The sequence below is a fragment of the Ictalurus furcatus genome, chromosome 22 (assembly GCF_023375685.1).
Source record: "Ictalurus furcatus strain D&B chromosome 22, Billie_1.0, whole genome shotgun sequence".
Taxonomy (NCBI): domain Eukaryota; kingdom Metazoa; phylum Chordata; class Actinopteri; order Siluriformes; family Ictaluridae; genus Ictalurus; species Ictalurus furcatus.
The window spans coordinates 6983083-6999928 of record NC_071276.1 but is presented as its reverse complement, the minus strand read 5'-3'; the positions used below and the strand labels follow the sequence as shown (position 1 = coordinate 6999928).

The window sequence follows — 16846 nt, the reverse complement described above, 5'->3', positions numbered from 1 at the left end:
CGTGTTTCTGTGTGCGATGGTGTGAGACCCACTCGCAGCTCACGTGCAGAACGAGAACAAGTACGGCGGAAGGCGGACGTGAAGCTGAGGAGGAGTTTATTATTCTAAACGAGGAGCTACTGTACCTCTACATTCTGGAACTGGTTTGGTTAGAGAAAATCAGTTTTAATTTTAGATCAGTGTTTGTGTTTCTGAGGCTCTCAAGAGCACAGCTATCACGTGTAGCTAAAAACAGTGGCGAACGTTACTATATTTATATCGTCATTGATATCGTTATCGCAATAAATACCAGAGAATATCGCGATATAGTTTGAAGTCCATATCGCCTATCCCTAGTACCAACACGATAGATCAGGGTTCTTCAAATCTAGCCCTCGAGGTCCACTGTCCTGCAGAGATTATCTCAAACTCACAATTTTTACAACAAAATGTAAAAATCTCTCCACCCCTGAGATATTCAATCCCAAAGTGAGGGAAATCTTTTTTAAAAATGGCACTTTCTAGCACCTGTTAAAAAAAAGAGAGAGAGAGAGAGAGAAGTCTCAAACATGAAATATTCTGTATGCATGCTATACTTACCTAGGTAACCCCTAAAAAGATTTAAGACTGAGACACGAACCCGTCCCGTTATAAATTGAACCTAAAAGTGGAACTGTGAGCAATCCTGAGCATTACATTTGGACTTAAGTTCTAAGTCTTAGGAGCAAGAATGTGCAAACTGTTTAGGTATGTGCATGCACCTTGTAACGTGCTCTAGAGATCAGGTTTTGTTCCAAGGAGCTAGGGCCATCTGAGATAGTGAGGTTTCTGTAAACACCTGTATAACCAATATTTGTTGTGTGCCATCACACAAATATGTCCGCCGTAGTTAAACCAAGTAATATTTATATATATATATATGTGTGTGTGTGTGTGTGTGATTTTACAACAATACATAAATGCGATCACTCCAAAAAATTTTTTAGGAAAATTAAAAACGGTCGAGTAACCAACTTTGCAACTATTGGACCATTTGAAATGGACTGACCCAGAACTTACAATGCTTCCTTTATGGAAACAAGTGAAATAACATAAGTGCTTCATTTTAAGTTTGCATATGTGAGCGAGTGCAATAAAGTTTTATTTGCACAAAAATCAATGTGTAGAAGAAAGAACATCAGCCAGATCCAACCAGGACACGGTGCTCTAATGAGACGAAACAGTGAGCCATGCCTGTTTGGACAGCAGTTTAGGTGGGAAGTCCTGTATACATTCATCAGAGAAGAGGCCACTTCATTGGGAAGGCATTAATCACCACAAACCTAATTATAAATTGATTGCATGGTCATGCAAGATGAAGAGGCCTGTCGTGCATTTCTGATCAGTATGGGAAGGCTACGGAGGTCGTGGTGGGAGACGGGCAGTCAGATAAGAGAAGGGTGTAGGACAACCCTCCCCATATCATAACTATCATGGTAAGCCATTATTGGATACATTTTATAGGTCTGACTATGATGTGTGGAGCTTATCACTACTACTTCCCAAAATAGTTTACGGAGACTTCTTTTTGAGTTTTGCAACGTTATTTACCTTAAGTGCTGCACGCAAAGTCCAATCCAAGCATTAGGGTCTTTTTCAAGGGTACTCTCCGTCAGTCCTCGTATTTGAGCTCAGAACCTTAGAACATTAACCAAATCCCACTGCCCCCCAGTTTATCTTTATAATGCTCAAGCATCTGCTGTTCCTAAATGATTTTTTTTTTTTTACTAATTTCCTTCTTTCCCAATGTTAAAATCACATGTTTGCTAATCACTACTTTTATGAAGCTGTAGCTTGCATGTATAGGGAACATTTCAAAAGCTTTTGTTATTGTAACCGTGTTGATCAGGGATACAGCGAGGAAGCCTCCTTTTCCGTCTTCACGCCAGTGATATAGTGCTTCCTGTTTCCTGATCTGCTTCCTGACTTATGTCTTGAACTGTTAAGAGTCACATATGGAAAAAAACAACAACCAGTACACGGTATTTTTTTTTTTTAAATCTAAAGCTTTAATTCATACTGCTCACTAAAAGCACAGCAACAGATATAAAATAAAATTGGAAAAAAAAAACACACACACACACACACACACACAAAATATGTTTGTTAATATAACAAATACATGGGGAAAAAAATAAAGGCATCGAGTTATATGAGAAAGATCTATCGAGCTCCTGGTCAAAACAGTTTGATAAACACGCGTGTGTGTGAACGGGAAGAATGAAATGCAGCATTATTTTTTGCGCTACGTATGTTGCCTGTTGCCATCACAACTAAAAAGAACTAAGTATAGTTAAAGCTAAAAATAAACGAGGTTTGACCTACTCTAAAGAACACACGGTTTGTCCCTGGAGCGTTAGACCTACCCTCTATGACAACCCTTGTAACCTCAGGAATGACTGGATACCTTAATAAAACAAAAAGAGGGGGGGAGGGGAGAAAGAAAAGAAAGAAACAAAGAAAAATATTAGCAAATGGGCTCACATATTGTGTCACAGATGTTGCATTCATGGCTTTTTGTACCTTTATGAACAGAGAACGATCTCTGTTTCTAACACTGTGGGATACAATCAGTACAAAATATTAGTCACTCCTTGAGCTCTAAGTGGATTATCTGGGCTAAATACAAGTAGATAAAGAGGAATAAATGAAATTCTGAAGCCACGGAAACTTGTTCATGCTGCTTTCCTTGATGTAGAGGTTATGAAGCCCTCCATAATCATAGCTTCACCTCAGATAATGCTCCTCAGTATGCTCCCAAATCAAGTTATTTAGAAAAAATGTATGTTCCTAATAAGTAGGATACACGCACTAGGCACCTGCTTACAGTATATTCGTACTTCATACTTCACACCCTAACATTCTAACCTTTTATATGCTTTACAATTGTTATTACGATCATTATAACTATCATCAGGCTACACTCTCTTACCAATCTATCAAAAAGAGAGCACCGTGTAACATCGTGGCCTTATCAGTGAGCCCTTACAGCAAACGAGCGGTTACAGCAAAACAACGCCAACGTTCAGCTATTAACTCTGAGAGAAGCGTTCCTCCTATAGCGAGACGTTTCACAGCACACAGATGAGCGTCCTGCCTTCGTCTATCTCATCTTGCACCTTGTCGCTGGAGGTGGCGATCTCGGCTTGGGCGGAGAACATGGCGCAGATGAAAGTGAGCACCGTCCCTCCTATTGCAGTGTAGAGAGCCCAGCCTACTGAACACTGACCCGGTTTATACGGGGAAGCTTCAGAACCGCAGTAGCTGACCACCTTATCACAGCCAAAGCCTGCTGGGTAGAGCATCAGTCCGAGCATCAGGAAGAGACCTGGGCAGAAAAACACAGACTAACTACAGAGAGAGAAGTCACTGGTTCTCAAGAGTGGGGTTTGGGGAACCCCAGGTATCTGTGAAGAACAGCCAGTGAGGCCATGATTATTTTTTAAATTTTGTTACAGTCTATTCGTGGAATTTATTTTACAATTAAAAGTGTTCCTGCCTGCCAAAAGTTTGAGAATCCCTGTCACGACTGCACTATATGGCCAAAAGTATATGAACACCTGACCATGACACCATATGTGGGCCCATAAACTGTTTCCACAGCTGTATAGAATGTCTCTGTATGCTATAGCGTTTCCCTTCACTGGAGCTAAGAGCCCCAAACCTGTTCCAGCATGATAACGCCGCTGTGCACGAAGTGAGCTCCATGAAGACATGGCTTGCCAAGATTGGACTGGAAGAACTCTAGGTGTCCTGCGCAGAGCCCTGACCTCAACCCCCCCCGATCACCTTTTTGGATGAACTGGAACACCGACTGTACACCAGGCCTTCACACCCAATATCAATACCTGACCGCACTAATGCTCTTGTGGTTGAATGAACACAAATCCCCACATCCACGCTCCAAAATCTAGTGGATAGTGAATCTAGCCTTCTCAGAAGCGTGGAGGTTATTATGTTATTATAACAGTGAAGGGGGCTAAATCGGGAATGGGATGTTCAACAAGCACATATGGGTGTGACGGTCAGGTGTAGACAAACTTGTGACCATATAGTGTATTACTAGATTCTCTTATGTACAACACAGAAACATATATATATATATATATATATATATATATATATATATATATGAATTATTTAACAAATGTATACATTTATAATCAGATCAGTGACACAAAAACAATCTTTTTGTGTGTTTGTATTGGCAAATTGTAATAGGCAAATCACCTTAAATCACACTGTGCCTGTATGAGAAAAATAATATTTGGCATTATCTCGTGTATTCATATGCCATGAGGCGTGGTGTTATAGGAACTTCATCCACAGTGGGGTGGTGTGATATGGCCCAATGCTGGAACAATTTGCCAATGATTACGACTTTGAATTTATTAAAGAGTCTTGAAACACTAAACTACATTCTCTGAGCTTTTAACAGAGGTGTTTGTGTCGCACGTCATAAAAGACAACGTTAGCATCCGTTAATTTTAATCGTAGGAGAAAACTGGTCAATTTCATCGTGTCGACGTCACAGGCAGTGACGTGGCAATGTACTATACTACTTCCATGACGCGTCGGTGTCTCATAATTAATTATTCACGAAAACGCTGTCTCTTAATTATGTCATGACAGGACGTGGTGCTTTCCTTTGATAGACGTGCCCGCCTCTTTCTCCCCTGCCTTGCCCTGCCACGCCCACTCCCCTCCCTTCTTCTCACAGCCATCCACGCCCATTTAAGTTGCATTTTTCAAAAAGATTGTGAGGTAGACTTGAGCTGAAAGAAGGGGGTTTCATGACCCCGTGACGAACGGCACATTGTGCTTTTTAACCTTCAAAAGTTAGTTCCTGTTATCACTTACATTATAGCAGTTACACACAGTCGTTCCCTCACCATCCCTTGTTTTTTCCTCCGTACTGAATTTAATAAAACTTCGGTTGTCATGTTACTGAAAAACCGGTAACGTCCCCTGTCCTGAAGGCTTTCCCATGGTGGAAAAACTTACTGACCTTTACAATGTGCTGACAACTGAAATTCCTTCCATAAATGTTAAATAAACTCCTCAGAGAAAGCGTCGCCATATCCACACTGATACATTTTCCTTTGTTAAATAACATGGTTTGAAAATCTGTTGACTATTAGCCTTAGATTATGTAGCTTGTCTGATGTAAGTCCCTGTGAGTGAGCTGTCACTGGTACATCTGCAAGCTTCTCATACTATATAAACACTAAGATTCCTTTGAGCCACGTGATATCATACATCATCTATTACATTACGGGTTTGCGTTCAAAGGGCCTATATCGTAATGAACATCTCAGTGTTTTATCCACGGACCGCTTGCGGGAGCGAAATAAAAATGTATTTAGCATTTCGTTTGTCGTTACAGTTTGCAAAATGGGCCGACGTTCTTTCTCAGCCACATAATGCACTCACTCTGCCGTCAAATCGGGCATGCGAGGTCCTGCCTCAAAAAGCCTTTCTTCTGGCTGTTTAGGAATTGCTCAATCCCACCGTCGTAAATATTTCACTAAGCTTTCAGCACAACTACACAGCTCTCTTGTCCCCACATAAACCCTTTTTGGAAATGAAAAATCCCAGCAGTTTCTACATTACTGGAATTAAAGCTGCTGGTCTGAGACAGGACAGTAAGTTACAGAGCTGTTGGATTTGTCCCTCCTTAACTGGAAATAAAGGGAAAGATTGAATGGTGGTTCTGGCAAACAGTAGAGCTTGCCATAGTCAACAATACAGTGCTGTTGCTGCGGGTTGGGTTGGGAAGCAGTGCTGATGGAGCAAGCAACATGTGGTTGACGTGCTTTACTTACCACTGACATAATAGATAGCAATTTTATGACTTGCACGCACCCACAGCAAGATGTAGTCTACCGAGTCGCTCGGATCTCTTTTAAAAACTCTCGAGGCCTTTGCATCCTCGACTCCACCTGTAGTTTATTGTTCTATTTAAATACTGTCGTATTTTATGGTCGTATGTAAATCCTTTATCGGTGTTTGTTATCATAAACCAGTCCATGTTAGGATTCATATAATGCTGTAGATAAGTCCTGGAAGACATGATTATGCGTTTCCCAGGCAAGCCTGAACCTCTGAGGCTGTCAGGAATGTGAGGATTGCTATCGTGTCAGCTTAGAGGCTTTAACATCTGACCTGAATATACACTCTAAACTTATATCTTTGTGCTATGGGATTGAAATAAAAAGCAGGGGCTAGGAAGGGCTAGGCAGAAGACTAAACATCAGTAATGTCATTTATTATTGGCAAAAAATATAGCACAAGGGACTGATATGAGGTCTGAGCAGTGCTCTAATTCATTTTAAAGCGCGTCTCAGCATGAGGTGTAATATTTTAGAAAATCTCATATCTAAATATCAGATTTCATCATTTCATGTCCCTGGTGATATCGGGCATGATTCACGAGTATCACTTATAAGATAAAATGTTAGTCTTTCCGTAGTCTTCTTTATTTTAGCTCTTTCGGGAATTCTCATGGTCCAACCAAATCCCAATGGATAAAACCATTGGGAAAAAAAAGTCACGTCATAAAATATTGTCCGGCTGAGCATCCACTTTTACGCATACATAAAGAATGAACAGGTCATATTTGTTCGCTTCAAGCCGAGAGTCATGAACCAGATATCCTTAACTATAGTGTAATCGTATACTGAAAAAAAGGTTACTTTGGTATAATGCGTCAACTTATTGCAGGTCATTTATTTCTCAACTGAAAAAAACGTTGCAACATGTAAGAACTAATAAGAAATCCTGCAACAAATTGATGCCCTTTTTTTTCAGTATAGTTAAATGCTATGCTTGGGCATATGTCAGATCACATAATGATTGGCAGTTGTGTCTCCGTGGCAATACAAGCAACCTAAGGAGTGTGGTGTTAAAGAGGGTAGAAAAGTTTCCACAAGCATAATTTCTAGGCGCATGGCACTCACGCTATGAGGCTTAAACAAAGCAAACTTTTCGTTTGTGTGTGTTTAAGAGCTGCTGTGGAACGTTTAGCTTTAAAAAAAAAAAATATATATATATATATGATGGCACTGTGAGCAGACATACCATGCTTCTGGTTTACATTGACTGACATTTTCCTCACGCTGAATGGTGTACGTTCAAGTCATGTTGATAAGATCGTATGTACGAGTTGAACGCACATGCACTGCATAATAAGTATTTCTTATTATAAGATGACAATAAACCAAATATAAGATTATTAAAACTATTTCAAGCCATTTGTACTCGTTTCAAGCTTGAAGTAGTCTCGCTTTGTTGGCAGATAAGTTTGCTCATTTTGAGCATTTATTTCTAGAAAGAAGCAAAATTATCCGGTAATAGAACAAGAATGCTACAAGCTTGAAATGTCCAGAAATAGGCTGAATGATCTCATACCTGGTTTACTGTAATCTAATAATAAGAAATACTCGTTACATTTGACTATATTCAATATATTTTCACATGCTAAGATGACTTTTTTGAAGTGTGAACCACAAAGTCGTATTTACGAGTGCGGAAACTCCGAGTTTCCGAGTCGGGGGCGTGTCAGTAAGAAGACATGGCGGAATCGACGGACGCAGCCTCTGTAGTTGGCGGAAAATTAGTCGAATTTGAATGTTTACTCGCTGTAGAAGCAGATTTCAGTTATTATGTGTGTTGGTGTACGCAGCAAGTTATTGAAGTACAAGCAAACTGCTTAACGTGTTTCATTTACAATAAAACAAGCTAAGTTCCTGCACAAATTACAATGACGATATAATACGTAATGATGTAGTTTACAGCGGCTTCGTAAATTGATTAAAAACATCGAAAAAGCAAAACATACCTGATGCACATTCTGTGTTATTTATTTTCTAGAAGTAGAGTTAAAAAGCTTGCTGTATTTTTTTGTAGTTAATTAAGAGAAGGTACACCGCCATCTTGCTCCGACCAGAGTGACTTGAACGCAGCTGACCTCGTAATTACAACTTCCCAACAGGAGGACTTGAACGCACCATATCATACTGAGGGTATGCAGCTAATCAACCACATGACCACTGTTTTACAGCCCTAAGACTTTGTGTATCATTTTTATGCTGCTATTATTATTATTATAATTATTATTTATTTATTGTTATTAAAAAAGTGACACTGATGAGGGACTGTTTATAGCTTCTATAATCGTAAATGATAACAGGAATTAACCAGTTTAAATGTAACAATAAACAGATCAAATGTTTCATTCTTTAATAAATAAATAACGTAAACACTGGTAGCAGTTACTCCACTTCGTGCCAGGCCGCATCACACAACCCCATCGCTGATTACTTTCCTTGAATATTTGATTCCTTATTTTAACATTCATATTTAGGTTTATAACTGGCCCTATGTTAGTAAAGTCGACAGCAAGCATGCCTTGTAACACTATTGTAACATGACTGTAGCATATACAAACATATGCCGATGTTTGTGTTTCAATATGGTGTATATAGTAGTAAATAGTCCTCAAGATAATCTAAAATATGTCAGATATGATGTTCCTACCTGCTATGCCTTGAAGCAGGCCACACACATTAAAGATGCTTTTCCCCAGGATGCTCTGAAAGCACATGCTAAAGACTGCGAGGAATCCCACTATGGACAGCAGGAAGATTCCAACAACCAGGAATATAATGGAGGCCTGCCAAAATCCACTTGCGATCTCTGTAAAGTCTGCAGCGTATGGGCCGCACTGAACCGTCTTCTGTTGTGAGACTCGGATGCAGCGGCTGTAGAGGCCAAGCGTAGGTGGTTTAGGGTCTGGAGGTCCAGTAGATGAGGCGTTGTACTGAGAAGGGTGGTGTACCCCTACTAACCAATCAGCACTCATGATGGCCACCAGCTCAGCAAATGCCACCACAATGCTCAACAAGGTCCAAAGCATAGACCGGCACGTTACTATGACATGACACATGTTGTCTATCCTATGAAGCTCCTTTTGGCTGATCTTTTCTTACTAATAGACACGTCAGGTAGAGGTGCATCAGCTGAAGACTTGCGGTGTTATCTTCATAGATCCCTTTTCACAAGCAGACATTCATGCTGGACAAAATCCATGCCTGGCAGAACAGAATCCTCATCCATTCTCAACGTCTCCAATTGGGAAAAGAGAAACTGGGCACCTACGAACAGATGAAAACAGAATGACATTTACAGAGAGTTTCATGTTTGGACCTCCCTTTGGCACTGACAGATTGCTCAAAGGCTATGAATCAGCATGTCAGAGCTCAGCATTACCCGCTGCATCTCGCAACACTGACTGCATGAATCCCGTCTGAACAGGCATGAAGGATCCTAACATCATTCCTATAGGCACACACTAATTCTGTATCTCATTGTCTCTAAAATGGGATGATAATGTCTTCTCAAAATACAATATTGCACCAGCAGGAGTCTTCACGGTTGGTAAAAATGGTCTGATAAATTCTACACAGCTTTTGAAAACACCAGTCAATACTCCCATTGGTATCATGCCAGGTATGACTTGTAAACACTATTGTCTACGGAAATTTGGACCAGATGGGTACAGAGATATTATGTTGTTGGGGGTTTTTTTTCCCAGTGTGTTTGTATTTCTCCAAAATCACTATGGCTTTGGAAAGGAAGCACTGAAAGAAATATTTGACCGAAGACAGTTCCTACGCAATTCATCAAAGGAAGTTCGACGCGTCAAGCAGATTGAGATAAGCACTGACAGGGCAATGGTGTAACAGACACATAGCTTTAAGCTTGTGCAGGCAAGCTCAGGGAAAACCAATGCAGGGAACAGAATTGTGCCTAGGTAGTCATAATACAATCATCACAGACCACGAAATGCTACAACATGGAATTTAAACCGCTGCTTGACTCATACTTTTCATTCAAACAAAATATGTTTGAAAGATATGATACGGCAGTAGGTTAGCTCTCACAGACATGTTTTCTGTATCAACAATGACACCAGAGCTCAACAGACAGTGGATTAAATGTGAGTATTTTTACATGGGAGAAAGACGACACACCTTTTTCATTTGCTAAAATGACGCTGAGAAATTTAGCAATCAAAGCGTTTCACACGTCGAGAAGCAAGAATTGTAACATTTTATCTGATATCTCTGTGATTTTAAGATAGTAACCCATAAAGACTTTAACCCTACTGAACTTTTTTTTACTTAAGATTTTATATTTATTTATTTATTTAGTAAACATTTTGGCATATTTTGGTAAAACATCTCACATATACAGTGGTGCTTGAAAGTTTGTGAACCCTTTAAAAGTTTCTATACTGTATATCTGCATGTTCTCCCCGTGCTGCGGGGGTTTCCTCCGGGTACTCCGGTTTCCTCCCCAGTCCAAAGACATGCATGGTAGTTAGATTGGCATGTCCAAAGTGTCCATAGTGTATGAACGGGTGTGTGAATGTGTATGTGAGTGTGCCCTGTTATGGATTAGCACCCCGTCCGGGGTGTCCCCTGCCCTGTGCCCGGTGCTCCCTGGGATAAGCTCTGAGGTTCCTCACGACCCTGAAAAGGATAAGCGGTATAGAAGATGGATGGATGGATGTATATCTGCATAAATATGACCTAAAGCAGGTTCTCTTTGTCTACTTTTAAGACATGTGAAAATCTGATGATGTTTTAGGTCATATTTATGTATATATATATATATATATATATATTTTATATATATATATAAAAAAATTTTTTTAAAGGGTTCACAAACTTTCAAGCACCACATGACATGTAAGTAACATATTTATAACAAATGTTTTTGCCAAAAGCTCAGATAAAACCTTATACTTCCAAAGTCTTGATGTATGACTGCTCCAGACTGCTGGGACTACGGCTGCTCCTAAGGCCATACAGACTTCATATAAATCCATAATGAACTTTTTCACACTATCTGTTGTTACCCAGATGAGGATGGGTTCCCTTCTGAGTCGGGTTCCTCTCAAGGTTTCTTCCTCTTAAAACATCTTAGGGAGTTTTTCCTTGCCACCGTCGCCACTCAGTGGCTTGCTCAGTTGGGATAAATTTGCACCTTTAATATCTGTATACCATGTTGATATTTCTGTAAAGCTGCTTTGAGACAATGTCTATTGTAAAAAGCGCTATACAAATAAAATAAATAAATAAAATAAGTATGAGTTTTTTAAACCTTGGAATCACCATGTAGATCCTGTATACTTTCAACATATTTTTTTTTTAATGACTCTGGCAAGTTGCTAGCAATATGATTGATAAAAGAAGGCGTGTGTCAAAGCATTAAATCCTGCCATGTCAATTCTTTGGATTTGATTCACTTCAGTAAAATGACTTAAACATACTGTATATGATGCGCACATCTCATTTGTTCACAACCACACATCGGCTCATAACGTCCCCTAAAAAAAAAAATGATCCCCATCTGCTGTGAGAAACCTATTTACAGCAATTATATACAGTCATGCTGTGATCCCATTTACCTAGACAGGCGCATGTGTCCAAACCAGAAATCACACAAGGAAGATTTACTCAAGAGCAATCTAATCAAATCAGAGCGCATGACTTCCCTGCAATAAAAGGCATGCAGGCAAGGGCGCCTCTGATTCTCAAGAGACATCAGAGAGGAATTTCACAGGCCAGGAGTTGCTGAGAGGCGTAGAGACAATGGCGTCTCATACCGTGGTCCCAGCATGGACCTCAAACGTGGATGATCAGACTCTCGGACCCCCAGCGATGTGGATCAAAGAGCCGCAGATGTTGCTTCAAAGTCAGACATATGAAATGTTGCCTCAGAGACTGGTCACACACGGACAGGAATGCTTCCTTGTTTCTCTCTCCGAATATTATTATTAATATTATTTGATATTAAAAGCAAACAGCAATGTTTCTAAACAGAGAAACACTAGACATGATATTCTTAAGACAACTCGGTTTGGTTTGGCCTGCTCAAATGAAGTCCGCATTTAGAATCAAAACCATATGTAATTAAAAAGTGATCCCTGAATGCATCTTTTTTTTTAAGTGAGCCGAGCCAAATAAAGAATGAAGTCCAAACCCAGTCTCATTATTTAATATCCCAAACTCCTGGGTCAGCATTCTAGCAGAACACATGCATGACTTTCTGCAGCTCTGCACAGGACTGCTTTAACCACTGTGTATCCTTGAACAAAGACAAGAATAAAACATTAAAAGTTCAAACAGTTCAAATACAGAAGCTGACTTGCACTTAGGACTAACCTGGCATTAATGGACGCTGTTACAAACCTGCAAGTTATTATTATTTTTTTTAAAGATTTAAAAAAAATCCACATACACTATTGGATCTATTGGATCGGTTTGAAGTGACACACACCACTAAAAGGCTGCATACTATTTAACACGGTAGGTTTCATGCTATTTTACTACTATTTTATGGTTTTATTATTTTTATAGGATTTCAGTGGTTGGCTGTTTGCTATTTAGTACGGTACTCTGTTTAGCACAGTAAGCTATACACTATTATACTAAGGTAAACTCTACACTGTATAGTACGGTAAGCTATACACTACTTAGTATAGTAAGATATACACTTTTGTACAGTAAGCTATACACTGTAGAGTACAGTCAACTATACCCTATTTAGTACATAGCTATACAATATTTAGTACAGTAAGCTATACGCTATATAGTACGGAAATTATACACTATTTAGCATTGCAAGATATACACTGTTTTGTACAGTAAGTTATAAATAAACCATATAGTATAGTATGGTCAGTTATACACTATTTAGCAAAGTAAACTATACACTATATAGTACAGAAACTATACACTCTTTAGTACAGTAAGATACTGTGTACACTTTACAGTATACTGTAGTTATAAACCATATAATATGGTCAGCTATACACTATTTACTAAAGTCAGAGATGCATTATATAGTACGTAAACTATACACTATTTAGTATGGTAAGATATATACTATTTGTATAGTAAGATATACACTATTTAGTATGGTAAGCTATGCAATATATAACATGATAAACTATACACTATATAGTATGGAAAACTACACTATTTAATATGGTAAGCTATGCATGATTTAATACAGTAAGTTTTACACTATATAGCACCGTAACGTAAAATATTTAGTAAGGTAAGTTATACACTATATAGTATGGTAAACTATACTCTATATCGTACAGTAAGCTATACACTATTTAGTAAGTTAAGCTATACACTATACAGTATGGTAAGCTATCCACTATATAGTACATTCTTTCTTTCTTTTTTCGATGTTAAATAGTATTTATTACTATTTTATAATGTATAATGGTGTTTTAACGGTTGTCTGTCCCACTAGTTAGTACAGTAGGTTTCATACTATTTTACTATGGTTGGCTGTACACTGTTTAGTACGTTAGGTTTCATACTATTTCACTGCAGGAGGCTATACACTGTTTAGTACGGTATTTTTCATACTATTTCACTTCAGGAGGCTGTACACTGTTTAGTACAGTAGGTTTCATACTATTTCACTTCAGGAGGCTGTACACTGTTTAGTACAGTAGGTTTCATACTATTTCACTTCAGGAGGCTATACACTGTTTAGTACAGTAGGTTTCATACTATTTCACTGCAGGAGGCTGTACACTGTTTAGTACAGTAGGTTTCATACTATTTCACTTCAGGAGGCTATACACTGTTTAGTACAGTAGGTTTCATACTATTTCACTGAAGGAGGCTGTACACTGTTTAGTACAGTAGGTTTCATACTATTTCACTTCAGGAGGCTATACACTGTTTAGTACAGTAGGTTTCATACTATTTCACTTCAGGAGGCTATACACTGTTTAGTACAGTAGGTTTCATACTATTTCACTTCAGGAGGCTATACACTGTTTAGTACAGTAGGTTTCATACTATTTCACTTCAGGAGGCTATACACTGTTTAGTACAGTAGGTTTCATACTATTTCACTGCAGGAGGCTATACACTGTTTAGTACAGTAGGTTTCATACTATTTCACTTCAGGAGGCTATACACTGTTTAGTACAGTAGGTTTCATACTATTTCACTTCAGGAGGCTATACACTGTTTAGTACGGTATGTTTCATACTATTTCACTTCAGGAGGCTGTACACTGTTTAGTACAGTAGGTTTCATACTATTATTTCACAAACCCGTGAACAGAAGAACAGAGGTAAAAGTTACAGTTCTTTTGTCTCTCCTATGTCGGTAAATGTTCACAGTTTCAACCAAAAGATACAACAGAACTTCTTTTTTTTAGTAAGCATCCTACGGCTTTTTGAGAACGTTTATTCACGTCCCTTTCACAGTTCATCTTCACTCAACTACCTCCATCCACTTCCTATCCTTCTCCTTCAGGAGATTTCTCTGTGCTGTGAAACACAGAGCTGCACTCTGTTTAAGCCTACACGATTCAGCCAGTACTGCAGTCCAAATCCGACTTTAGCCTTAGCGTGATATCGGAAAATGTAACGGATCACAGAGGGAAACACCAAACTACTTCTTTGTGTGGCGGCACTTATGATTTTACGACCTGGAATTAGTCAAAAAGGAAGGAAATGCGACCCAACTGCGGCTGTACATGAAGAGCAGCTCATGGAAATGAAGGAATGTTGTGTAGTTTTAAATAAGAAAGAAGCTAAAGCTGACCTGTGTGCTGGTGAAGTCTCTCATTCTTCTCCCGCTGTTGTTCCTCTCCACCCCGGCATTGTGGCCCATTCAGGAAGTCTTCAACAGGATCTTCCCCCCTTTCTCTCTCTCTCTCTCTCTCTCTCTCTCTCTCTCTCTCTCTCTCACACACACACACACACACACTTTCATCTGTCTCTGTTCTCTCTTTTGTCTTCCTTCCCACCCTTAATTTTTTTCTACTTCTTCCCACTTTTCTCCTCTTGCTCTCTTTCTCACTCTTTCATTTGTCTCTTCTCTATTGCAGTCTCTTTTTATATTCTCCCACACTTTTAATTTACTCTTTTATCATTTTCCTCATCTTTCTATTTAGATTTCTGCCCCCTATTTTTCTTCAGCTCTTTTACCTCTTATTACAGTAATCATCTCTTTTTTTCCCATCCTTCCTCTCTCCTTTTCTGTCATTGTTTTGTCTCGATTTCTTTTTCCTCTCTTTCATTTGCTTTTCTTTCTCTGTCTCACAAACACACAGATAAATTCAAGGTGCTTTGTTGGAATAAGAGTACACTTGTGTTTCAAAAACCTGAGTTACAGTGTGTGTGTGGGTGTGTGTCATTCATTCATTCATTCATTCATCTTCAGTAACCATTTTATCCTGGTCAGGGTTGTGGTGGATCCGGAGCCTGTCCCAGGAACACCTAGCTTGAGGCAGGAATGAGACCCTGGATGAGATGCTTGTCCATCACAGGACACCATCCTCGCACATATTCACACCACAGAGCAATTTAACTTGAGCTCCAGATCAAAACCAGGGAAACTTTACAGTGAACCTTTTTACCAGTAGGTGGCGCTGTGACAAAATTTGTTGCATAGTCTCAGGTCATGGTCCTGAAAATGCCTACCAAGTTTTGTGTCAGAACTCAAAGTCATTGCTTAGATACAGCCTATTTGGCGGCTTTGCTGTCATAATCGTTGGCCCATTACAGGCTGTACTGTTTGAAGTATTGAACATTCTTTTGATCACTTTTGTGAGGCTTACTCTGAAGACGGAATCTGCCAAATTTGGTGATGATTAGACAAAATTTGTAGGAGGAGTAGCAAAAAGCAGGATTTTGACAAAATCCAAGATGGCGGAAAATCTCATTAGGACACACGGTTCAAAAGTTATGACCATAAACGTACTTCCAAGTTAGGCCCAAATTTGACCCAATGGTGGCACTACAGGGTTGCCAGCACTTACACCAAATTTGGTCAGCATGTTCCTTAGACCCTTCCCAACCAGTGTGCCAAATTTCATACCTTTTTACCAGATATTTCTATGGGCTGCCCACAGACACCCTTGCCAGAAGAAGAAGAAGAAAAGGTAGAATAAAAATAGGGTGCCTATGCACCTTCTGTGCATGGCCCCCTAATAATAATAATAATAATAATAATAATAATAATAATAATAATACAATGATGCAGAAGAAAATCTGAAAGATTTTTAGACTTTGTAAAACTGTAAAACAAAAAAACAACAAAAATGTCCAACAACAGTAATAGTAATCCTATTAAATAGATAAATAAATGCTCACACTATCTTTCTGTGTCCCACTCTCCTTACCTCTCTCTCATTCTCTGATCTTTTAAGCTCTCCACATAGCTTTTGTCAGTTTTTAAGCTTTTAACTCTAAAATAACCCGTTCTTTTTTACAACCTGTATCTGTGTTAGGTGGCTTACAAACGTCAAAGCATGAGGACGGCGAGGTTGAAACGGACCTTTACCCTTACTAGCAAACACTCATTCTATTAATCCAAAAAGTCCATGGCACTCTACCGAACGTTCGTCATCTCTCACTTATACAATTGGACCATTTATAGTTTTTCGACTAAAGTTTGTAGCACTTATTCCAGCCCTCACGATTAGTTGTGGCCCTCAGTTCTTCCTAAAACTATCCTGCATTTGTCTATGGTCAGTTGATGGAAACTTGCAGTGCTTGTATTAATGTGAGCTTCATTATGTGAGCTTCATCTAAATGCTTGGACTGTTTTTTTTTTTCCTCACTTGTAATTTGCTTAGGACAAAGCAGCTCAGTTCTCATATACAATACCACGCAGAGTGACCTTGCTTGCAAAATAATTAAAGGAAATGTTCAACAATTCATTCATCTTCAGTGAGCACTTTATCCCGGTCAGGGTCACGGTGGATCTGGAGC

The 16846-nt window shown here is 39.1% G+C and overlaps 1 protein-coding gene across 1 annotated transcript; it reads right to left on the bottom strand.

The window, feature by feature from the left end:
* Positions 1–1177: 1177 nt before the first annotated feature.
* lhfpl2b (LHFPL tetraspan subfamily member 2b) lies at positions 1178–15151 on the bottom strand. The gene is made up of 3 exons (XM_053610633.1): positions 14673–15151; positions 8557–9173; positions 1178–3346 (listed from the first exon to the last, which is right to left on the bottom strand). The coding sequence occupies exons 2-3, from the start codon at positions 8963–8965 to the stop codon at positions 3090–3092; spliced, it is 666 nt and encodes a 221-aa protein (XP_053466608.1). The 5' UTR covers positions 8966–9173; positions 14673–15151; the 3' UTR covers positions 1178–3089.
* Between the last annotated feature and the right edge of the window lie 1695 nt (positions 15152–16846).